Source organism: Hyperoodon ampullatus, assembly GCF_949752795.1.
Source record: "Hyperoodon ampullatus genome assembly, chromosome: 1".
Taxonomy (NCBI): Eukaryota; Metazoa; Chordata; class Mammalia; order Artiodactyla; family Ziphiidae; genus Hyperoodon; species Hyperoodon ampullatus.
The window spans coordinates 184,766,155-184,791,947 of NC_136914.1; the positions used below are offsets into that span (position 1 = coordinate 184,766,155).

The window sequence follows — 25,793 nt, forward strand, 5'->3', positions numbered from 1 at the left end:
TGTGTGTGTGTGTGTGTGTGTGTGTGTGTGTGTGTGTGTGTGTGTGTGTGTGTTCTAGCACATGATCTATCCTGGAAAACGCTCCATGTGCGCTTGAGGAGAATGTGTATTCTGCTGTTTTGGGCCAGAATGTCCTATAGATATTAAGTCCAACTGATCTAACATGTCATTTAAGAATACTGTTTCCTTGTTGATTCTCTGTCTGATCTGTCCATTGATGTAAGTGGGGTGTTAAAGTCTCCTACTATTATTGTATTAGTGTCAATTTCTCCCTTTATGTCTGTTAACATTTGCTTTATATATTTAGGTGCTCCTATATTAGGTGCATGTATGTTAATGAGTGTCACAGCTCTTCTTGTATTGATCCCTTCATCATTATATAATGCCCTTGTCTTTTGTTATAGACCTTGTGTTAAAGTCTACTTTGTCTGATATGACTATTGCCACCCCAGCTTTCTTGTCATTTGCAAGAACTATCTTTTTCCATACCTTTACTTTCAGTCTGTGTGCATCTTTAGCTCTGAAAGTAAGTCTCTTATAAGCAGCATATAGATGGGTCTTGTTTTTTTAATCCAATCAGACACCCTCTTTTTTTTTTGGCTGCACCAAGTCTTTGTTGTGGCACGTGGACTTCTTAGTTGCGGCATGCATGCAGGATCTAGTTCCCTGACCAGGGATCGAACCCGGGCTGCCTACATTGGGAGCACAGAGTCTTACCCACTGGACCACCAGGGAAGTCCCCACCTTATGTCTTTTGATTGGAGCTTTAGTCCATTGACATTTAAAGTGATTATTGAGGGAATTCCCTGGTGGTCCAGTAGTTAGGACTCTGCGCTTCCACTGCAGGGGACACTGGTTCAATCGCTGTTCAGGGAACTCAGATCTCACATGCCTCGTGGCACAGCCAAAATAGATAGATAGATGATAGATAAAGTGAATATTGATAGGTATGTACTTATTGTCATTTTGTTACTTGTTTTCTGGTTGTTTTTGTAGTTCTTTGTTTTTTCTTCTTCTTCTAGTTTCTTCCCCTGTGGTTTGATGATTTTCTTTAGGGATATGCTTGTATTCCTTTCCAGTTTTTTTTGTATCTATTGTAGGTTTTTGATTTGTGGTTACAGTGGGGTTCATATATGTTGAACTATATCTACTTGCTTTTTTTTAAGAATTTTTTTTAAGATTTAATTTATTTTTGGCTGTTGGGTTTTCTTTGCTGTGCACAGGCTTTCACTAGTTGCAGTGAGTGGGGGCTACTCTTCGTTGCGGTTGCACAGGCTTCTCCTTGCAGTGGCTTCTCTTGTTGCAGAGCACAGGCTCTAGGCACATGGGCTTCAGTAGTTGCGGCACTTGGGCTCTAGAGCACAGGCTCAGTAGTTGTGGCACATGGGCTTAGTTGCTCCGCGGCATGTGGGATCTTCCCGGACCAGGGATTGAACCCATGTCCCCTGCATTGGCAGGTGGATTCTTATACACTGCGCCACTGGGGAAGTCCTATATCTACTTGCTTTTAAACTGATAGTTATTTAAGTTCAAAGACATTCTAAAAGATCTACATTTTACAACCCTCCCCCACGTTTTCGGTTTTTTTCTTTTGTTTTGTTTTGTTTTTGGCCGCACCACGCAGCATGTGGGATCTTAGTTCCCTGACTAGGGGTCAAACCTGCACCCCCTGCAGTGGAAGCATGGAGTCTTAACCACTGAACTGCCAGGGAAGTCCCCACATTTGGTTTTTGATGTCATATTTTACATCTTCATGTTTATCCCTTCATGTTTACTGTATAGTTGATTTTACAATTTTTGTTTTTTAATCTTCATACTAGTTTATTCATACTAGCTTGATCCTCAATCTTTACTGTATTTTGCCTTTACTAGTGGGATTTATCCTTTCCTATAAATTCTTGTTGTAGCCTTTTCTTTTCCATTTAGAGAAAACCCTTTAACATTTCTTTTAGACTTAGTTTAGTACTGATGAACTCTTAGTTTTTGCTTATCTGAGAAGTTCTCTCTCCTTCAATTCTGAATGACAGTCTTGCTGGGTAGAGTATCCTAGGTTGTAGGTTTTCCCTTTCAGCACTTTAATCAATATATCATGCCACTCCCTTCTGGCCTGCAAAGTTTCTTCAGAAAAATCAGCTGATAGCCTTGTGGGGGTTCCCTTGTATGTGACTCTTTGTTTTACTCTCGCTGTCTTTAGGATTCTCTAACTTTTGTCATTTCAATTATGATGTCTTAGTGTGGGTCTCTTTGGATTCATCTTGTTTGGGACTCTGTGCTTCCTGTACCTGGACATTTTTTCCTTCTTCAGGTTTGGGAAGTTTTCAGCCATAATTTCATCAAATGCATTTTCAACCCCTTTCTCTTCTCCTTCTGCGACCCCTATATAATGTGAATGTTTGTATTCTTGATGTTGTCCCAGAGGTCTCTTGAAATATCCTCATTTTAAAAAGTTTTTCTTTTTGCTGTTCTGATTTGGTTTCCTGTATTCTATCTTCCAGATTGCTTATGCATTATTCTTTATCACTTAATCTCCTGTTAATTCCTTCTAATGTATTTTTGTTTCAGTTATTCTTCAGTTCTGACTGGTTCTTTTTCATGTTTCATAGTTCTTTGAATTTCTGTGTTCCTCTATCCTTTTCCCAAGTTTTTTGTGTGTGTGTGTCTTCTGGTTTTGTGTGTGTGTGTGTCTTCTGGTTTTTTTTGTGTGTGTGTTTTGTTGTTTTTTGTTTTACTATTGCTTTGAACTCTTTATCAGGTAAATTATGTTTCATTTTTCCCCCCCCTGGGGTTCTTCCCCCCCTGTTCATTTGAAATATATAACTCTGTCTTCTCATTTTGACTTTCTCTATTTGTCTGTATGAAATTAGGTGAAACTGTTACCTATTATGGTCTTGTAGGCATGTCCTTCTGTGGGAGTATCCTTATGCACTCACTCTGTGTTAGCCCAGTGGCTTTGGTGGGAGCTGGATCTGAAGTGAACACAGGCCATGTCTTCTCCTGGTGTGTGCTGATGGCAGCTGCTTTGATGGGAGGTATGGCTAGCGTCCAAGGGAATAGAGCTGTGAGCTGGGACTTGTCCCACACTCAGTGGTGGTTGTCACCCTATTGGGAAGCAGGACCAAGTCCAAGGGGCTGGAGCAGGAACCCTAAGGGAGTTAAGTTTCTTCCTGGCATGATGGCAGTCTCTGCCTTGGTTAGGGATGGTGTTGGGGCTGAGGGGTTGGAACAGCACTTCTGAGCTGGCTTTGCTTTTTCTCCAGTACACGCACACATGTGTGATGGCAATGGCAGGCTCCACCTTGGTCAGAGGTGGGGTCAGGGCCCAAGGGGTTGGAACCCCACCTCTAGGCTGGCTTGCTCTTTCCCTAGTACATTTACACACTTGCAATTGTGGTGGCAGTCTTTGCCTTGGTCAGAGGTGAGGTTGCGGCCAAGGTGTTGGGGAGTTTCACCTCTGAGCTGGCTCTCCTTTTTTCCCAGTGCATACATGTGTGTTGGCAATGGCAGTCTCCACCTTAATGGGGAATGGTGCCAGTTCAGGTGGGACTGGAGTGTACCCTGGGGTGTCCTGGCAGGCTGGCCAGAGCACCAGTTTTCAATCTGCTGGTCTGTGCTGGGACTGGGAGCAAATCTGTGTGTGCTCTTCAAGAGTGGAGTCTCGGTTTCTTACAGCCCTTCAGTAAGCCCCAGTGGTTTTCAAACCAACTAAGAGGGCTGTCTTCCTAGTGCCAGACCCCACGACTGGGATGCTTCATATGGGGTGTGAATTCCTTGCTCCTCAGAAACAATCCGAAGGCTGTGACATCCCAATCTTCTGGATCACCAGCTAGGGATGCGGATCCTGGCTAGGACACTTCTCCTCCCTACCAGACTCTGTGTACAACAGCCTTGGTTGTACAAGAGCTGTTCTGCTAGTCTTCAGGTCTCCTTCACGAAGAATTGCCCTATACATAGTTCTATTTTTGATGTGTTCATTGGGCTAGGTGAGTTCAAGGTCTTCCTATTCCATCTTGATCCCACCCTGTCTCCAGATCAAACAAATAGTTTAAATAGAATCTTAGAGTTGGGTACAACCAATCAACTTTTTAATGTGAAGGGTGATGGTTGGTAGTCTCTACAGTAAAAAGTCACTGTGTCAGAACTGTATAATTGACCCTGAACATAATGGGTTCGAACTCTGTGAGTCTAACTTATATGCAAATTTTTTCAACAGTAAATACTAGAGTACTATATAATCAACGGCTGGTTGAATCCACAGATGCAGAACTGCGTATATAGAGGAACGGCGTATACAGAGGGCCAACTATAAGTTATACATGGATTTTTGACCACATCCCTAACTCCTGCACTGTTCAAAGGTCAACTATACTGCCTTCCTTATTCTCCTCTTATACATGACTTGTGGGGGTGGAGAAATGAAATTGGATAAATCTTAATACAGGCAGAAAAGTAAATTTAATTATTTTTTTGCACATCACATGTAAATCAGACACCATTATGTAATGATGATTTAAATGACATTTAGGGTGTTTTAGTTTTGTTTTGTTTTGTTTTGTTGCAGTGGGCCTCTCACTGTTGTGGCCTCTCCCGTTGCAGAGCACAGGCTCCAGACGCGCAGGCTCAGCGGCCATGGCTCACGGGCCCAGCCGCTCCACAGCATGTGGGATCTTCCCGGACCGGGGCACGAACACGCCTCCCCTGCGTCGGCAGGCGGACTCTCAACCACTGCACCACCAGGGAAGCCCTAGTGTGATTTTTAAATGTTTAGCTAATTTAAAATTCTTGTTTAGGGTCAATTTTAAGTATGTAGCTTCTTAGCTAGTAAAAAAAAAAAATTTTTTTTTAGTATTTTTTAATGTGCTAGAAAATAGTTTCATGTTTCATGTATTTTCCATTAAATATAGTCAATGATTTAATCAATTACCAAAAGTACTTTATTTGTGAACAATGTGAGAGACTGATGATACTACCTTTGTATAGTTTTACTTTATGTTTGGAAAGTTTTACAAATTCAAAGTATTAAATATGTTCATTTCTTATCCTTCCCAAAGGTTCAATTTAAAAAAAAAGTATTTAAAAAAAAAGTATTACTGCTTTAAAATTTCAAAACATACAGTCTGTGCTTCTAACATTTTCAAATTTGTCTGTAAGAACTTGGAGCTTTGAAAAGAAGAAGGGAGAGTGGCTGTGAGGAGAGGAAAGTAAGAGAGTATTCTTGAGAGAATTCTTATAGTAAAAAGATTGATAAAATTAAGAGAATTAATGGATACTTACTACTTAACTATGTAAGAACTTCCTGCTGCTTTAGCACAACCTGGTGGCGATTAATTTTAGGTACAGTAAATGTCAGAAAAATCAATAAAGTTTTCTAGTTACTTTAACTCTACTTGTAGTAATATCATTTTAATTCAGAAATTTAAATATACACATTCATAGCCAACTATTTAAAAAAAGAAAGTGGCATTTCCAAAAAAGGAGTTAGCCAAAAGCAATAGCAAAATTACATGATTACAGTAGGCTGAATCTGCACATAATATCCCTTAAACATCAGAAAGTAAAATAATTACACACATACCCATCATCAATTTATTTCAAAATATCTAATACCGGTACTCTAATGAACAAAAGTATAAACATCTCTTTATGACCAACTGCTCAGAAAAGCATAAACACTGCTTTCATTTCCTCAGCATCTTTTCCCTGGCACTATTCTTTAGCTCTCACAGCAATTACTTTGTTGGGTCAATTTAAGAAAAGTCTAAAAAGTAAGGTGTTATATGACTGGCCACTGGTTATTGATATAAGCTCTTATTCTTTATAACAATAGAATATTTGTGTACATTGTTAAACTGGATGGCATTTGATATATGGCATGCCAATCTTCAACAGGTACTGAAGTTTATTAAGAAAGGTGTGAAATCAGATTATCCTAACATTTAAAGTATTAATGATGACATTCTTTTAGAAACAAAGAAAAACAAATAAAATATTATCATAAAATGGTTTTGCTCTAGCTCCTTTCACTGTTTCATACTTTTCTTCCCTATATTAAGATGTAAATATTTAAGAACTTACCAGACACTGAACTTCCCAGTATATTCAGGAAGATAAGATTTGAATGTGTTTGGTATAAAATGATATAGGTAGTTAAATGCTAAAAGAGCTCAGAAAGTAATTGCAAAGATGTGTTTTATACTACACTTGTCCTGCAGGTGTTTACATAACTCATTTCTCTACCTCACCCATTCTATAATATTCATTACAAACACTGACTCCTATCTGCTCCCTAGGCTCATCTGAAGCACAGAACACAGTAAATTATCTGAGTGATTATTTTCTCCATTCTCCTGAGGATGATACAAAAGCAGTACCATTCTAGATGCCATAGGGAATTAGGGCTTAATTCTCTCCTGGAAACCTAATTGAGAAAAGCTTGTGATAGACACTACCACACGTCCTTTTCTTCCCTAACCCTTACTCCCCAAAATACTCTAGCCTCAGACCCACGGTGCCTATCTACCTAATGGCAGACTTTGTCCTGTATTCCTATCCACAGGGGAAAGTTGTCTAAACACACTCAGCTTCATATATTTAAATCTTAGGCTTCTCTTAAGCTATATTTTTCTCTACAGTCCCTACCTTTGCCAAATTCAGTATGTAAAAAGTCATTTTTTCATGACTTTTAACTTATTTTCTATCCACAAACTACAGAAATCTTCGTTTCTGGAGATCGAGAATACACAATTTTTTGCCATAATATTTTGTATAATATAAATTTTGAGTTATCTTATTCCTGTGAACTGATGATGGCAGTTGAATATTTTGCTCAAAAAGCTGGTGAGGATTTTGAAAACCTTTGCCTGACTCTCCTAAGAGGATAAACAAATGCTAAAGGATGGTAAGGTTTATATGCTAACTGGCAAATTCTTAAGGTTTATTTTACTGAGCCATAGCAAATAATTTAAGAGCATCTCATTCCACACTGTACAGGTCAGTCTTTGCAGGCTATCCATCTCTGTAACAACTAGTCAACTCTGTCACTGTTGCACAAAAGCAGCCATAAGCAATGAGTATGGCTGTGTTCCAATAAAACATTATTTATGGACACTGAATTTCACATTAATTTTCATGTGCCTTGAAATATTCTTTTTTTTTAACCATTTAAAATTGTGAACACAATTCTTACCTCATAAGGCCATGAAAAGCAGGCAGTGGGCTGGATTTCGCCAACAGGCCAGAGCTGGGTCCCATACATAGGCTTCTATATGTTACGCAAAATGTTTAAAAATTACAGGCTCCAAATCTAGAGACAGGAGACTTATGTTTTTTTAGATCTCTCATTTTAAAACTTATACCAAATAAGTTCTCTACTTTCTGGATAAATATACTCACATAAGAGAAAAAATAATTCAGAATACAAATTCCTACTTTTTTTTTTTTTTTTTTTTTGCGGTACGCGGGCCTCTCACTGTTGTGGCCTCTCCCATTGCGGAACACAGGCTCCGGACGTGCAGGCTCAGCGGCCATGGCTCACAGGCCCAGCCGCTCCGTGGAATGTGGGATCTTCCCGGCCCGGGGCACAAACCCGTGTCCCCTGCATCGGCAGGCGGACTCTCAATCACTGCACCACCAGGGAAGCCCACAAATTCCTACTTTAAAAAAAGAAAAAAAAAAAAAAAAACCCAGAAAGCTGTACAATGAATGTCTCACCTTAAAATATATAATTAGGAAACACTTAAATTTTTACTCTATGCAATATAAAACAATATGCATAGATATGGTACATAATTTTTTAGTTTTTAATTTAGGAAAAAAGATAATGAGGAAAAGGTTTATAAATTTCTCTATCCCTTTTATAAAAGTTGCAACTGACACCAGAAATCTCTTGCATGTACAACTGTCAACTCTGACTACAATATGAATTATACCTACAATTTGGAATTTGCCAACATGAGTTCTCGATGCTCTATTAAAAACGAACAATTATATCACAGAACATTATGGCTTCTACAAACTTTGAGACACTTTTGAAAAGGAAACTCCTGCCTCCATAATATAAGGAAACAAGAATATTCTTTCCATAGTCATAGAGTATAAAAAAACTTCACAGTCTGATTTACCTTTATCAAAGGTAAAATGATTCACGGTTACATTTCATGGATTATTTTGATGCTCAGTGGTTCCTAAACACAAAATACATTCCGCATGAACTCTTATCTGTTTGGGTTTTCCAAAGCAAGACACCAATACAAAATGTATTGAATTGGCTGGCAGAAGTCAATGGGCTAAAGAAAAGAAATTAAATATAAATGTTTACCAACTTTTATCCATTTTAATTTTACAACAGCTTTGGGTATTGAGACCTAATTGGTTTCTTGTGTCTATCCATTATGAACATAATTCAATCTTCTATTTTAATACTTCTCAGGGTCACTATTTTGCTGTGTATTTCACTGAGCGTCGTACAAGATCATCTCGTCCAACTTCAACCATTTGTTCTTCCCAAGATTTCATTTCGTTATAATAACGAACTTTATCATCTTTAGCAAGTTGAATATATACCTGAGAAAAAGTGTAATTGTTAAAAAAGATTTCTTTAGAGGAATCTTTACAATTAATTTCTGGAATGCTTTCCTATATATACTCTAGAAATTACCTTACTATTCTACATGTATAAGGGGGGATTGGAAACGAATGTTTTCATGAGATAAAAATTAGATGAAAAAAGGTAAGAGATAAAAATTTTAAATATTAATGAAGTTCTTACAATTTCAGGGCTTGGAGTATGGAAAAGGAACAGGGGCAGGGTGTGACTATCACTGGATACAGTGACACTAAGTTGAGTGACACTTTTAAATACCAATTTTATTTGCAGTCAAAAACTACCAGGGGGCTTCCCTGGTGGCACAGTGGTTAAGAATCCACCTGCCAATGCAGGGGACACGGGTTCGATCCCTGGTCCGGGAAGATCCCACATGCTGCGGAGCAACTAAGCCCGTGAGCCACAACTACTGAGCCCATGCGCCACAACTACTGAAGCCCATGCCCTAGAGCCCCTGCTCTGCAACGAGAGGCCACCACAATGAGATACCTACACACTGCAACAGAGAGTAGCCCCCACTCGCCGCAACTAGAGAAAGCCTGCACAGCAACGAAGACGCAGCACAGCCAAAAATAAATAAATTAATTTAAAAAAACAAAAACAAAAAAAACCTACCAGGGACTTCCCTGGTGGTCCAGTGGTTAAGAATCTGCCTTCCAGGGGCTTCCCTGGTGGCGCAGTGGTTAAGAACCCGCCTGCCAACGCAGGGGACACGGGTTCAAGCCATGGGCCAGGAAGATCCCACATGCCGCGGAGCAACTAAGCCCGTGCACCACAACTACTGAGTCTGTGCTCTAGAGCCCGTGAGCCGTAACTACTGAGCCTGTGCGCCACAACTACTGAAGCCCGCATGCCTAGAGCCCGTGCTCCACAACGAGAAGCCACCACAATGAGACTCCTGCACACCGCAACAGAGAGTAGCCCCTGCTCGCCGCAACTAGAGAAAGCCCATGCAGCAACGAAGACCCAACACAGCCAAAAATAAATTAAAACAAAAAAAAAAACTACCAGGGACTTCCCTGGTGGGGTAGTGGTTAAGAACCCACCTGCCAATGCAAGGGACACAGGTTCGAGCCCTGGGCAGGGAAGATCCCACATGCCGCAGACCAGCTAAACCCATGCACCACAACTACTGAGCCTGTGCTCTAGAGCCTGCGAGCCGCAACTACTGTGCCTGTGCGCCACAACTACTGAAGCCCACGTGCCTAGAGCCCATGCTCCGCAGCAAGAGAAGCCACCACAATGAGAAGCCTGTGCACCACAATGAAGAGTAGCCCCTGCTCACCGCAACTAGAGAAAGCCCACGAGCAGCAACAAAGACCCAACGCAGCCTAAATTTATGTAATGTATGTATGTGTGTATTTATTTATATATAAATAAATAAAAGGATCTGCTTTCCAATGCAGGGGACGTGGGTTCAATCCATGGTCAGTGAACTAAGATCCCACATGCCTGCCATAGGGCAACTAAGCCCACGTGCCGCAACTAGAGAGAAGCCACCGCGCCACAAGTAGAGAGAAGCCCGTGCACTGCAATGAAGAGCCCATGCTGCAACAAAAGTTCCCGTGTGCCACAACGCAGCCAAAAATAATAAATAAATATTTTTAAAAATAAAATAAAATGAAGCCAATTAAAAAAAAACTACCAAAAGAGAAAAGCCAAATTGGTTCCAAGAATATGAAAATAATTTTATAATACTTTGTGTAATATAAGGTTGCTTTCACATGAATCAAGCCTTGCTCTAACATATTCTCATAGATATTCTAACTAGACACTTGAGACTAAAACCATACTACTTACTTGCTTTTGAGTACTGGAGAGATTTTTCCAGCTTTCATTTATAGTTTTCAGCTTTACCTGTAAAACAACATATCTTTAAGTACCAGATATAGGGATTTTAATGATTAAAGAAAAATGTTTTATTATTATTCATTCCAACAACAAACACTCAGATATCAAGAATCACAAGCAAAGATTCATCAATTCTTAACATTTTTTTCTAAGTAAAAATTATTAAACTGTTAAAATGTACAAAAATTAATGGTATGAAGGTATTTTAAAAGGTATCTTTTTAAAATCTGAGATATAATTGACAAATAACATTAGTTTCAGGTGTACAACATAACGATTAGGTATTTGTATATATTGCAGAATGATCAAAGTAAGTCTAGTTAACATCCATCACCTTACATGGCTACAAATTTTTGTGTGTGATGAGAACTTTTAGGATCTACTCTCTTAGCAACTTTTAAATGTGCAGTACAGTATTTACTACAGTCACCATATTGTACCTTACATTGCCAGGACTTATTTATTTATAACTGGAAGTTTGTACCTTTTGACCTCCTCCACCCATTTTGACCCCCATCCCCACCCGACAACTCTAGCAAACACCAATCTGTTACCTATGTCTATGAGCTCTTTTTTTAAGATTCCACATATAAATGAGATTATATGTTGTCTTTCTCTGATTTTTTTTCACTTAGCATAATACTCTCAAGGACCATTCATGTTGTCACAGATGGCAAAACTCCCTTATTTATGATAGCTGAATAATATTCCACTGCATATACACATTTTCTTTATCCATTCATCCATCAATGGACACTTAGATTGCTTCCATGTCTTGGCTATTGTAAATAATACTTCAGTGAACATGGGGGTGTATATATCTTTTTGAGTTAGTGTTTTAGCACAAGAGTTCCCTTTTTACCACATCCTTACCAACACTTGTTATTTCCTGGGTTTTTCTGACAATAGCCATTCTAACAGGTATGAGCTGACATCTCATTGTAGTTCTGATTTACATTTCCCTGTTAGTGATGTTGAGCACCTTTTCAGGTACTTGTTAGCCATCTCTACGTCTTTCTTTGGAAAAATGTCTATTCAGATCCTTTGCCCATTTTTTAATCAGATTTTTTCTTTTCTTTTTTTTTTTTTTGCTGAGTTGTATGAATTTTTAAAATCATTTGCAAATATCTTCTCCCATTTGGTAGGATGACTTTTCATTTTGTTGATGGTTCCTTTTCCTGTACAGATATTTATCTTTTTGGATTCAGAAACATTAATATTCAAGTATAAACTACATTCTATCATAGACTAACTTCAAAGACTAAGTGTTTTATTTCCTCTCTGTAGCTTAATGTTTTCTTCTAAAATTTGTGCCAACATGTTTAGGTGTAGTCATAGGAAAAATACAACACCAGTTCTTATTCTACTTAGCTGAACTTAACTATGTGACTTGGAAAAAGTCGTATTACCTCCCTTAGGCTTGGTTCTTCATCTATAAAATTAAAGGGATGCAGGGATCCCATAGCGGGAGGAGAGGCAGAGAGGACAGTGAGTACGCTTCACACAGCTTGTGCTGTTGCTACCAGAGAGCAAAGACAGAAGGGAAAAATGAGTCGGTGGAGAATAACGGGCAGAGAAGAGACAGAGGGATAGGAGAAGGAGAATGTAAGGGAAAGAGGGATATGGTTTGAAAAGTACCTGTTTAAAGCTAGGAGAATATCATCAGTGATTTTAAGGAGAAGTAGAGTTAAAACAATGAACTTTACTATTCTGACCAGAACTTTGACTGAATTTTATTTTCTTATTAAGAAAAAAATGAGGTACCAGATAGTATCCGAGCCTATGTTTTGAATATTTTAAACTTATAAACACATTCAGTATATTCAGGGATGGTTACTAAATAACTGTTCTCTTAGCTTTGGAAAGAATTGCTTTAATGCTCTCAATTCTTTCATAACATATCTTTTTGCTTATATTTAATCCATAGGGACTTCCCTGGTGACACAGTGGTTAAGAATCCGCCTGCCAATGCAGGAGACACAGGTTTGATCCCTGCTCCGGGAAGATGCCAAATGCCGCAGAGCAACTAAGCCCATGCTCCACAACTACTGAAGCCCGTGCGCCTAGAGCCCGTGCTCACAACAAGAGAAGCCACTGCAATGAGAAGCCAGCACACTGCAACAAAGAATAACCCCCACTCGCCACATCTAGAGAAAGCCTGTGTGCAGCAACAAAGACCCAACATAGCCAAAAATAAATAATAAAATAAATAAATTCAAAAAATATATTTAATCCATAAAGTTTCACACTCAATGCGTTAAACAATAATTTGTGAAGTTGCATGAATAATCTTTCACCTAAAAAAATAAATCATGAAAAGAAATTAAAGGGATGGAAAGATATTTACTTTTGTTGCTTCCTAAAACCCCATTAAATAAGCCTTTCCACCATGTGAGGACACAGTAAGAAGGTGCCAGCTATGAACCAGAAAAGGGCCCTCACCATGATGGTGCCTTGATCTTGGATTTGCTAACCCGCAGAAATGTAAGCAATACATTTCTGTGGTTTTTTTTTTTTTTTTAATTAAACTAAAATTTCTTAAGGCATAAAAACCACATGGACAAAGACAACAGGAGAGGGCAGTACCAACACAGCATTTTGGAAGCTGAAAAGCAGGTGGAGAAATGATAACTAAACCCAAAAAAGTAAAAGGCAAATTGATTTACAATGCAGAATTCTCAAGTAGCTCAGGAATTTGGCAGCACCAGACAGGTATAAAATAGAGGTGAAGGTCAGGCTAAAACATGAGGATCAACTGAAAGTCTGTTTAAAAAAGAGGTTAAGTCCCCACCATGGGCAGATGCTATGATATTCATCCTCTTAAAAGGGTAAAATAGTTACTCTGTGGATACCCAGTACAGTTGGGGCAATGGTAACATGCTGAAAACAGGGAGATTAAGTGAAAATGTATATCCCAGAAAGAAAAGCAAAAAAGGCCAAGAGAAAACAATACAGAAAAGCTAAGAAAACTAGAGGACCAGTTCAGAAGATGCATAAACAGTAAGAGTTCCAGAGAGTCAGAACAAAGAAAAAAGAGGAGGGGAGAAAAAAGAAAACAGATCACAGTCAAAAGACCAACAATCAAAATGGCTTTATACTTCTCAAAAGCAATTTAAAAAGCTACCAGAGAAAGGAACAATATTTTAACATTTTTCAAAGAACATGATTTCCTAGAATTCTATGTCAAGTCAAACTATCAAACAAATGTAGACATTTTTAGACATGCAAGAACTCAAAACATTAATCTCCCATGTACTCTTACTGGGGGAGATGCTGTAATAGAATCAGTAAACCAAGAAAGACAACAGAAGAAGCAAAAGCACCACAAGGATGATGATGAAGATCCAGGATGTGAGCTATGCACTAAGCATAGAAGGCAACAACCAAACTGGAACAAATCAGAGGTTCCGATTGAAACTGACAGAATATTTAATGCATCTAAATGTACTCAAAGCTAGTGAATATTGAAGAATTTGGGTGGAATTATGGATAGTACATAAAAAAATAAGCAAATACAAAAACAAGACAATCAATTTCAGGGAAAGTTTTGCAAGAAAGGAAAAATAATCATAGCAAATGGAACACCTCAGCCAAGAATATGGTCTACATTATCATAATAATGTTAAGTACTCAATATTGATCTAAACAAAATTATGATAACTATATTGGGAGGTAGGATGATGGAAATGTGAACAGCAGAATAAGAAAGAGTTAAATGTTCATCAAATAGTGAGAGGTAATGCCTAAAATATATGTAATGCTTAGAATTAAAAAAAAATCAGGAAGTAACGATACAGAACATTATTTAGAGATATGGAGGTAAATACCACAAGAATCGACTAAAACAGAATGTATTAATTCTGGAGTAAGGAATACGACAGCACGGTAAAACTAGTATCTTTCATAACAAGCCTTATTTTGATTCTTTAAACTATGAGGATGTATTTTTTACATGAATAAAAATCATATAATTGAGTTAATTTTAATTTCCAGGGATAAGGCCCAGCCATGAAGCTTCTGAAGTGATTCCAAGATGCAGTCAGAGTTGAGAACCACTGATTCAGGATTTTCAAGCATATAACCTTCTTATACTAATAAGAAGACTATCAATAAATCCAAGGTAAGTTAGTGACTGAGCAAATTCCAACTAAAAAAATAAATAGGCTTGCTTTTCAGTAATGCAGGGCCATGGAAACTAAATTTAAAATCCCAAGGGGAGTAAATCAGTAAAAGTATATAGCCAGGAAAAAGTACATCACATATATATATTATTTAATCATATGTTCAACAGGATTTGTAAAATGATCTAAGTAACCCAAAGAGACAGAGTGGCAAAACACCTTCATCTCAGATTGACAAGAATTAGGAATCTGAACCGACTTCTCTTACCATGGCTTATTATAAAAGGAAAAATACAATTGTCAATTTGGAGCCTCTAAGAAGGAAATAAACGAAACACTAAGCCACAGCAGGAACGACAAGCTTTTTTTTTCCGGCACATTCATATGACATTCACATGTGTAATACATTCCTGTGGGCAAAACTAAAATTTTATTAAAGGATGTAACATGAAGCCATAGGTTACACTCAAATCCCAGTACAAAATATTACACCTCAACCCTACTTTCCCAGTGACTGTAAAACAGTTAAGAACTGCTGGATAAGAAGTCTCCAGAACTTTAACAACCCTATAAAGCTGAAAATTTTATATGTGTTTTGAATTTTAAAAGTTGACTCTCTCTCTCTATATATATATATAGGCAACTACATATTCAAATTACTTGTATGTGGTAAGAAAAATGATTCTTCTTTAAAAGAGATACAAGAAAGAGGGCCTTATTTGTATATAGTATTTGTTTATAGTAATTTACCACTTTTCTTCACCATGTGACATGTGGCACCCCTAAAATTTCCTGTCTAGGTATTTTTAAAATTAGAATAAACAAAAATTTTTAAAATAAACACAGCTCTGTTTTACCTGTGATGTACCATCCTTAGCTTCCTGAAAGCGTTCAGCTATAAAAATGTTATAAGCTGAGCGAGGTCTTTTCGGTTTTCCAAGCATTGTTAACTCCTAAGTAATAAAAATGGAAGAGTGAGATAAAGTTTTAACCTCTATGAGACTTAATTTCACCTACAGAAAAACTTTATTCACTACTATGCATTACAGAATGTTCTTTAAAGTGAACATTATGATTCTTATATAAAGTATGTGATTGTTCCCTCTTGGGGTCAGAATTTTTATAGTACTGTTTGAAAATTCTAATAGATTTTGTGAGTTATTTTTCATACAAAAACATTTCCTTTACATATTATTTTCATGGTCTCCATGAACTGAATAACTGAGCACATATGTACAAAATCTTTTTGTACACCACCATCTCCTTGGCCAAAGCACTACATGTCTCCACCACAACTCAAGAACATTAGAGTATCTGTTTAATAATCTCTCATTTCATTTCCTTCCCTGCATGTCTCTCAACTTTTAACCCTCAACAGATATGTTAATTTCAATTCTTTTTACTAGGTATCAAAAGGGGTCAGGGGGATGCATTATCTAATGAAAGATATTGCATCATCTTAACTTATTTAGTTGCTGAATTTAATAGTAATTTGTAAAATGATGGAGCTTTTAATGGCAATTTGGTTACAGTCAATAACAAACCCAACTTTCATTCATAAGTAAAAGTAGGGCTTCTCTGATTTACAAGTAGAGATCACTTTCTTGGCCCTGAACCTCTCAGTCAGGAAACTAGGCATTTTACAACTTAACTATGCATTTCCCCTTTTGTTTCTAGAGCTACTGCTAGGGATTTCTCTCCTAGGTGCTTCACCTGCAACTTCCTGGTTCCCACACTTCTCACCTACTCTCTAACTAGTTGGAACTTGGATTCTAATGGAAAGAAAAATTCCAACAGAGGGAAAGAATGGAAACACTCAGACTTCAGGTTTCCGGTTCCACATGTAATGAGTTTGGAAATCACCACTCCATCCTAACAAAGATAAAGCTGAACAGACTGGAAAATCAACAACTCCTCTTGGATGCACAGAAGAGAGGACACATGGCAAGCTGCTGCCCCCAAGACTGAAGAGACAGACACAGAGGGGTGAACACAGCGAGTCGAGGCTTACCGGAGCAGAGACTCAGAAACGGAAACCAGTGCCGGGGAGGAAACTGAACTGCAGTTAAACTGCTGGAGGCTCCATGCTGACAACTCTGAGAGTTACCCAGTCATAGGAAGGACCTCACATTGTGAGGTTTATCCCCAGGAACTTGACCAGATTCCAACAGTAAATATCAAGAAAAAATCCCCTCTTGCTTTCAGCAGGATGAGAGGAAAAGGAAACATTTTGAAATGCCTGAGCATTTTATTATTCTTAACAAGGCCTGCCCTCAGGGGAAACTAGTTAATCAGAACCTAACCTGCTGGTACACTATCAGAGCCTAACTGACTTCAATGAAAGGAAATACCTGACTACAGCTTATTCTAGCCATCCTGTACCACCTACAAAGGGGAGGAAAAACTAAGAAACACTTGTGAACTTCACAGTGCCAAGGCATAGGCTCATTAAAAGACCAAGACCTAATCACAGGACTGTAGAATGCTTCCCTTGTCCCCATGCCTTACCACATTACTAAGGCCTATATACAGCATTTCTTTTTACCCAGCACGTCATGTCCAGCTATCAAGAAAAAATTTCAAGGCATACTAAAAGGCAAAAAATCTGATTTGAAGAGACAAAGCAATCCTCAGAACTAGACATGGCAGGGATGCTGTAATTATCAGACCAGAATTTTAAAACAACTGTGATTAATATGCTAAGGATTCTAGACAGCTTGCAAGAACAGATGGGCATTGTAAGCAGAGATGGAAATCCTAAGAACCAAAAATAAGTGCTAGAGGGACTTCCCGGGTGGTGCAGTGGTTAAGAATCCACCTGCCAATGCAGGAGACGTGGGTTCGATCCCTGGTCCGGGAAGATCCCAAATGCCACAGAGCAACTAAGCCCGTGTGCCACAACTACTGAGCCTGCGCTCTAGAGCCCACATGCCACAACTACTGAAGCCCACGCACCTACAGCCTGTGCTCTGCAACAAGAGAAACCACAGCAGTGAGAAGCCCGCGCACCACAATGAAGAGTAGCCCCCACTCGCCGCAACTAGAGAAAGCCTGCACACAGCAACGAAGACCCAATGCAGCCAAAAATAAATAAATAAAATAAGTGCACAATCATTTTTTTTTTAAAAAAGAAGTGCCAGAGATAAAAAACACTAACAGAGGGAATTCCCTAGCAGTCCAGTGGTTAGGACTCCGAGCTTCCACTTCAGGGGGCACGGATTTGATCCCTGGTCAGGGAACAAGCTGCATGGCGCAGCCAAAAAAAAAAAAAAAAAAAAAAAAGAATCCTCGAAAACCCAAAAGCAAAGAGAACAAAGACTGAAAAGAAAACATAACAGAATATCCAACAACCAAGGGACAACTACAATAGGTATAACACACATGTAATGGGAATATGAGGAGAACAGAGAAAGGAACAGAAGAAATATTTAACTAGGAAACCCCTTATATCTGCCCAATCCTCATTTCTGGTCCTCCCCACTCTAAATACTGGTTTGGGTGCATTAAGGAGAAAGGGAGAGTAAACCCTAGTTTACCAAGTACCATCCCTATGCAGAGACTGCTATTTCTCACTCTTAGTATCTTTTCTGGCTTCCTTTTCCTAATTGGATCAGCAGTCTCAGATTACTATCATTGACATGAAATTGGATGAGTCCTCAACCCGAGTGAAAGAGGGCTTAAGACATTAGGGTTAGGGAGAAAGATCCTAGCACCTCACATTAAAGGCTAGAATCTACTTTTCCAGAGAAATAGTTTTAACTCTGATGACCCTTTTCTATTGTATATGTACTGGACCAGCAAGTTCTCCACCTCACACCTAATACTACAGAAAGATGTAGTCTAACTATCAAATAGTGGAATTTATATGAATTAATACCTTAAGCTGGAAACCACTAATTTTGAAACATGTGGGGTTTTTTTTAATGAGGAAAAACTGGATTTCATCCTAAAGGCACTTCTTATTTGATTAGATACAATAGGCACTTTTTAAACATTGTAGAGTTAATTAATTCAGTCTCTTCAGCAATATTCAGAATCAAATTCACCATTACCTATAGAACAATTCAAATCAGTAGGTTATTCTAGACAAGACCCAGAAGCAAGATTCTTGCTATTCCTGATTTGGCTGTTTCATAACTCTGTTCCTACAGCTTTCATGCCAGTCCTAACTATATATCTTAAATTTAGATGCATCCAGAAGTAGCAAAAAGGGTTTCCAAAACAGACTCAAAGGCAAGTGGTTCTAGTGGCAGAAGGGAACTATCCTATTTTTTCCTAACTAGAGTACACTTGATGACATTCTACCATGTCATTAAAATAAGACAAAAACACCTATACTCATAGATATATATATTTCAGTTATTTGCCAAAGGAAAAGAATATTTCAATGATACTCACTCTCTTCTTTATTAACGCTTTCTTTTTTAAACGTTTCTGCATGATTTCTTTTTCCAAAGATACCAGTTGACTTGGAGTTAGCTGTTCTTGAATTCTGTTTATCTCTTCTTTGTATGCCTGCCAGTCTGTCCTGTAAGCATCTTCATATATCTATAAATAGAAAACTCATATAAGAAGTCAATAAACTTGTTGACTAATTAAACATAGCACACCTGTCAGGGAAAGACAACTGCATGACTTCAGGTAAAGACAGACTGAACCACCAAGTGAAAAATGTGCTCTCGGATCACATTTATAAGTCACGTATTTTTCATATACATGATTACTGAGGTGACAGTCCAGTAATTAGCCTTCAACTTCAAATTGCTGCCAACCCTTCATCGCCACTCCCATACATCCATATTCTCATCATTTATGTGGATCAGAACATATGAAGTTCCTTTGTAGATAATGGATGTTAAAAAAAAAAAAAAAACTCTGGGTCATCTGGTTCCATAAAGAACATGACAATTGTTCTTAACTACAGAATAACTGGTCAGCAATGCTGAAAACTTATATGCTTACCTTTTTCTCTGCAACAGGAAGTTCCCTCCATAGCTCAGCGATTTTTTTAATTAGTTCTGAATTTTTCGCATCTATGAAATGAAATAAGTAAAAATTGATGTCACAATTTTATGTCTCAGAATCAATTTCTAAAGCAAAGCATAATCCATTAGCTCTAAAATTAAGTATTTTTACAGATACCTCTATACCACACACAACTTAATACAATGATTTAGCTTTTCTCTAACCAACTAATTTAAATACGATAAATAATTTAATATTTTCTAACATTGTTAAAGTCTGTTATCTAATAATTAGGGATTATTACCACCAAAATGGTCCTCAGAAATTGATTACTATTTAAGTCATTGCATAATCAGTGTCTACAAGCTTTTTACTTCACATTTCAATCAAAACATTTTTTTCAAGTCTTTCAGGAATTATCAAGTTCACTAAACCTGACTAAACAACAAAATATAGTCTTGATTCATGTAACACCACCTTGTATATCAATTACAGAAATACCATTTGCAAACAAACTAAATTATACTAAAACCAATTCATTATTCCCCATTGCCTTCCTCATCTTAACTGGAATGACAGGGTAAAAATGATTTAACAAACCACTTGTTAGTTTCAACTCCTACATTTTAAAAGATGTGAGTACTGAAGCATGTCTCTTAAACCAGTTCTTTATAATGTAAGACTAACAGCTCATTTGATTTTCACAAGTGCCCTGTGATGTACTGCATGTGAAAAGGCTTTAGAAATCATAAGCAAAGGTCAGCAATTACTAATTTAGTCATTATCTTCACACTGTAACCTAAATAAAGACCCACACCCTTTCTAGGGAGTCAACAAACCTCCTAACTGGAAATTTTCAGGAACTCAAGAATTTTCAGTGAAAAAGCTCCTGAAATTAACAGTAATTTGTGAAGAGCTTTAAAGTTTACATAACATGTCCACATAAGTTATTTCATTGCAACTTTATAAATAATTCCCACTGGCAGAAGCAGGGGCTAAGCAAAAGGTAAAATGATTCATCAATGGTCCTCTGGGCCAATGGCAAAAAGGCCCAAAATTCAGCTTTTTCATCCTCTTCCCTGGGTGCTTTCCACTCTGCATGCTATTTTAAAAATACCTTTCACTAGTTCTCAATTACATTTAAAGCATTTTTATTTGGTAAAAAAATATGTTATACCTCCTATTTTACAGAACATCAAACAGAATCGTTATGTTTCTGCATTCACTGGATGCGTTGGTAGTGAAAATCAAGTTTCCAATTTAACTGCTTAGTGGCCTCTTTATAACATCAAAGAAGAGTATATAGCCCAAACTCCTCACCTGGGTTCTGAGCTTTAAATATGGGTAGCTGTTCTTTAGAAAATCGAACGTATGAAGTCATAGGTTTCTTTGGATAACCAATGAAGTTAGATGAAAACCATCTTGGTACATTCGCAAAACTACATACAAATAAAAAGAAAATAACCAATGTTAAGCATTTAAGTGCCCATATTCGTAAGGATCTGAACACAGATGCCAAACAAGATGTCATCAAGATGCTATGTATCTGACACCTTCGACAAGAAAGATAATGACATTTAAAATCCTGTCCTATCCAGAGGCAAAAGCTTGCAAAACTTAAGTCTCAAAGCCCTTACCTCCTAGGAAGGGCAGACAGTGGAGGAAAGCGTGTACACTCCAGCTCCTGGGCCCCGCCTCCTTAAAGCCTAGATGAAGGCAGGAGACTCTTGGAGCGACTTCGTAGGGGACACCGAACCAGGTGCTCCAAGGTTAGACAGTAAAAAGGGGAGGGGAGGAGGGGAAAGGTAGCCGGAAGCAAGGCACGGGGTACTGATGCAGTAAGGCCTGGTCTCAAAGCCACCATCCCCGTGGCAAGGTCGAGGTCTGAATCACAGGGCCAACTCGGCCCTAACCTTTTAGGAGGGGCAGAAAGCGGAGAAAAGCGTCTACATTCCAACCCCAGGGGGTCCTGAGCCCTGCCGCCTCCGGAGGCGCAGGCGAGCAGTCCTACCTGAGAGGAGAGCGCAGTCGACTGCCACATCCCGCGCAGAGGTCCGCTCCTGACTTTCCCAGAGCACTCAGCACGCCCCACACGCCCCGGAGAAGCGCCATTGCATCCGCAGACGAAGCACTGACCAGGCCCCAATCTCGTACAGCGCCCGGGCACAATAAAACAACTCCAACAAGGACGACTTGAACACGCGCGGTAGCCCCCAGACTTGCTATCAGGCCCGCCACTCGCAAGGCACTATGGGACGTCGGATAACATCCGGTTTGGATGGAGGCGGGGCAAGGAAGAAGTAGGAGGAACTCGGGGGCGGAGAAGGGAAACCGCCGCCCGGCTCAGCAGTGCCTCGAGGGGGCGCTGCTGAGACGCCTCTGCCCCCATTCGCAGCCCGCCCTCCGCAGACTGTTCAGCCGCTGGCCCAGGAGGCTGATGGAGGCACGGCGGTGGCCTCACCCGGACACGGTACTGGCTGGCCTGTGACGACGGGAAGGACTAGTACGTAACAGACAATTTTACCACAGTGTAGCTGTGCCGCCCACGCTTCTTTGAGGTCAGGTTGCTGGGTGCTACGCGCCTAGCGGAGTCCCTCAGTTCAAGCAGGAGCTGGAGTTCAGAGTCCAAAATTACTGCCGAGGAGGGGCGTGGGGCATGGTTGCAAACCTTAAAATGCAGATTCCCAGGCCTTGCAGCAGAGCCAGATTCAGTATGTCTGTGTGGGTCCCAGGTTCCTCAAGGTTTAACAAGTTCTAATGCCAGTGGTAATGGGACCACATTAAAGCAATACCGATCCGGACCATCACCCCATCCACTGTGACTACCGCTGACACAGTCTTCAAGCTTGACATCCAACCCCTGCTTAATTTGTGGGGAGGAGACTTTGGCTAGTTAGTTGTCCGGAGACTAGAGTTCTAGCCTCAGCGTCTTGATCCGGGAATGTCGCATCCCCTCTCTAGGATTTAATTCCCCCACTGCAGCTGAGGACGCTGGACTACGTCAGCGTTTTCCCAACCAAAGCCCTTGAGAACGTGTGACAAGTATGCCTTGAGATTTTTTCTTTTTTTTATAAATTTATTTATTTTATTTACTTACTTTTGGCTGTGTTGGGTCTTCGTTGCTGCATGTGGGCTTTCTCGTTGCGGTGCGCATGCTTCTCATTGCGGTGCCTTCTCTTGTTGTGAAGCACAGGCCCTAGAGCACGTGGGCTTCAGTAGTTGTGGCACGCGGGCTCAGTGCTTGTGGTTCATGGCCTCTGGAGAGCAGGCTCAGTAGTTGTGACGCACGGGCTTAGTTGCTCCGCGGCATGTGGGATCTTCCCGGACCAGGGCTCGAACCTGTGTCCCCTGAATTGGCAGGCGGATTCTTAACCACTGTGCCACCAGGGAAGTCCTGCTTTGAGATATTGATAGATGTGCTGTACAACCATTTTCCATGTGGACAATGGCATGAAGAAGATTGGGAAGACCTAAACTAAAGCTACGGAAGGGTCCTTCTAGCTCTCACGTTCCATTTATTTCAAAGATAGCCACCTCCTGAAACAGCCTTTCCTCTGTTGGATAGCTTTGTTAGAAAATTCTTACCAGTGTAATATTGAGCTGAGAGTCTGTAGCTTTGAAACATTGGTCCTTTGGTGCCATAAAAGATTAAGCCCACTTCTTCTTTTAAGTGGTAAGCACTTAAAAGGAAGTGGTCTTCCTTTTCACAGATTCTCCAGATTGAAAGGGACCTTCCAGGTCATCTGTTCAAACCTCTCACCCTGTCATGGAAGAAACAGGGCTGGCTTTTATTGTTTGTTTTTTTCTGAGTACATACTATGTACAAGGCCCCAAACAAAAATAGACACAGCATTCTCCCCACCTGCAGTGAAAACTAGTGGCAGAGGCAAAGAAAGGAAGAGTTGCAGTACAGTGTCAAGATAGAGGTAAGGGGCTTCCCTGGTGGCGCAGTGGTTGAGAGTCCGCCCCTGCCGATGCAGGGGACACGGGTTCGTGTCCCGGTCTGGGAAGATCCCACATGCCGCAGAGCCGCTAGGCTTGTGAGCCATGGCCACTGAGCCTGCGCATCCGGAGCCTATGCTCCGCAACGGGAGAGGCCACAACAGTGAGAGGCCCGCGTACCACAAAAAAAAATAGATAGAGGTAAGTATAGGCTAGAATTCCTTATAATTACATTTTAGCTAATTTCTGAAATAATTTTTCTTTATATTTTTCTAGAGTGTTTTTATTCTTTCAGATGTTTGATATAAAGTTAAACTTCTTTTGGATATTTAAAAAGCTTTTTGTTGTTTTAAAGTGTCATTTTCATAAATCTTGCTATAAAGTTCTTATAAATCTGACCTATAACATTTCTGTTTTCATCAGATTCCAATATTCTTTAAAACTCATATACATTGCAGTGATAATTTTATTCCAAACTCAGCATTTACACAGAAAATATAATTCTGCCTACTTACTCACACTGTCTTTGAACAAAAAGGCATATGGCTTCTTGTATATTTACTTTATAAAACTTGAAGACTTTTCCAGGGTTCTATCCCTTTATATTGTTTTCAAATTTCATCTGCTCCCAGTGTTTCAGTCCCAACTGACTTCAACTATCAGTTACATCCTCATGGTTCCCTATTTCATATTGAATCCAGACCTCTCCTTTTACTCTCACATCTATTGGGTTGGCCAACAATTTCGTTCAAGTTTTCCGTAGCCGTAAAATCTTACGGCAAACCCGAACGAACTTTTTGGCCAACCCCAATATATAGCCACTGGCATCTTTACCATCATGTTTCACAGATACCTCAGTTTTCCCTGAACAGAATTCACTATCTCTCCCCTATCTTGAACTCCTTCTCTTGGTAAGAGGCACCAATATCCCGTCGGAATCATGGAAGCCAGTAACTTGATAAACTATTACATAATCTCCCTCATTCACACTCCTCACCCATCAACCAACTAATGATAAGTATTGCTGATTCTATTTCATTAGCCCCTCTAGTAAGTGTTTCCTACTCTTCCATCACATTGCTATAGCTTTTGATCAGGCCAGTAGTGTGTTGGTAAATCAGCTCTCCGAAAAGAGAGCCCTAATTTGTAGTGTTTTCTGAGATCTATGGTGTAAATAAATACTCGCATGGCTGATTTCAAAACACCAACTGAATGTCACTGAACCTGAAGTTGGGAAGAGATATATATAATTGGCTTTTTAAGCCAGTACCAGTCAGCTCCCGTATGCCACTGGTTCACAACGGCTCTGCTATCTTTTCCCAAAATCTTACAGTAGTTTTCCTACTTTCTTTCTTTCTTTTTTTTTTTTTTTTTTTTTGGCTGCGTTGTGCAGCATGTGGGATCTTGGTTCCCGGACCAGGGATTGAACCCATGGCCCCTGCAGTGGAAGCGCGGACTCTTAACCACTGGACTGCCAGGGAAGTCCCCAGTTTGCCTACTTTCAGTCTTACTTCCCTCCAAACCATATTTCACACTGTCACCAGGTCAGTCCTTCTAAAAGGCAAATCCCATTCATTCATTTGTTCATGAAGTATGAATGGAGCAGCAACTCTGTGCCAGGCAGGCATGATCACATTTCTGTACTTGAAACCTTCAATGGCTCATGATTACCCACAGAATCAAGTTTAAATTCTCATATATGGCATACAAGTCCTCCATGAACTGGCCTTTCTCCTCCCTCTAAAGCTTCATTCCTCACTTCACCTTTGCTTGAAATAGTTTATTATTTAAATATCCACTTCTTGTCTGTTAATAAATACACCAAAGCACTTCAATTTGGCTCTGAGTTTACCATTGCATTTTGTGTGATATGCCAAAGTTATGGAAATTACTGGATAAGCATACTTAAAAGTTAGACAGATCTAAGTTCAAATCCCGTGCTTGTTACTACCTGTGTGACCTTGCTAAATGACAATCTCTCTGTCCCAGAGTTTTCCCCTCTGTGAAATGGGAACAGTGATAGTTGATTCTTAGGATTATTATGAAGATTAAATTAGGGAGTGTATAAAAAGTTCTTACTGCAGTCCCTGGCACAGAGTAAAAGCTCAATAAATAATAGCTATCTTTTTTTTTTTTGGCCATGCCATGTGGCGTGTGGGATCTAGTTCCCTGACCAGGGATGGAACCTGTGCCTCCTGCATTGGGCGCACAGAGTCTTAACCACTAGACTGCCAGGGAAGTCCCAACAGTGGTTATCATTATCCTTACATTATTCATAACACTTATTATTAGCCTCTAAATAATTATAGGTGTAG

General features: G+C 39.5%; 1 protein-coding gene across 1 annotated transcript; it reads right to left on the bottom strand.

Annotated features, from left to right (window-relative positions):
• Positions 1–8,353: 8,353 nt before the first annotated feature.
• Positions 8,354–21,648, bottom strand: TFAM (transcription factor A, mitochondrial; the record flags this gene model as incomplete). Its single annotated transcript, XM_079713190.1, has 7 exons — positions 8,354–8,559; positions 10,400–10,456; positions 15,429–15,524; positions 18,970–19,119; positions 19,534–19,604; positions 20,857–20,975; positions 21,548–21,648. 7 exons carry the CDS (start codon positions 21,646–21,648, stop codon positions 8,431–8,433), a joined length of 723 nt encoding a protein of 240 aa, XP_079569316.1. The 3' UTR covers positions 8,354–8,430.
• Between the last annotated feature and the right edge of the window lie 4,145 nt (positions 21,649–25,793).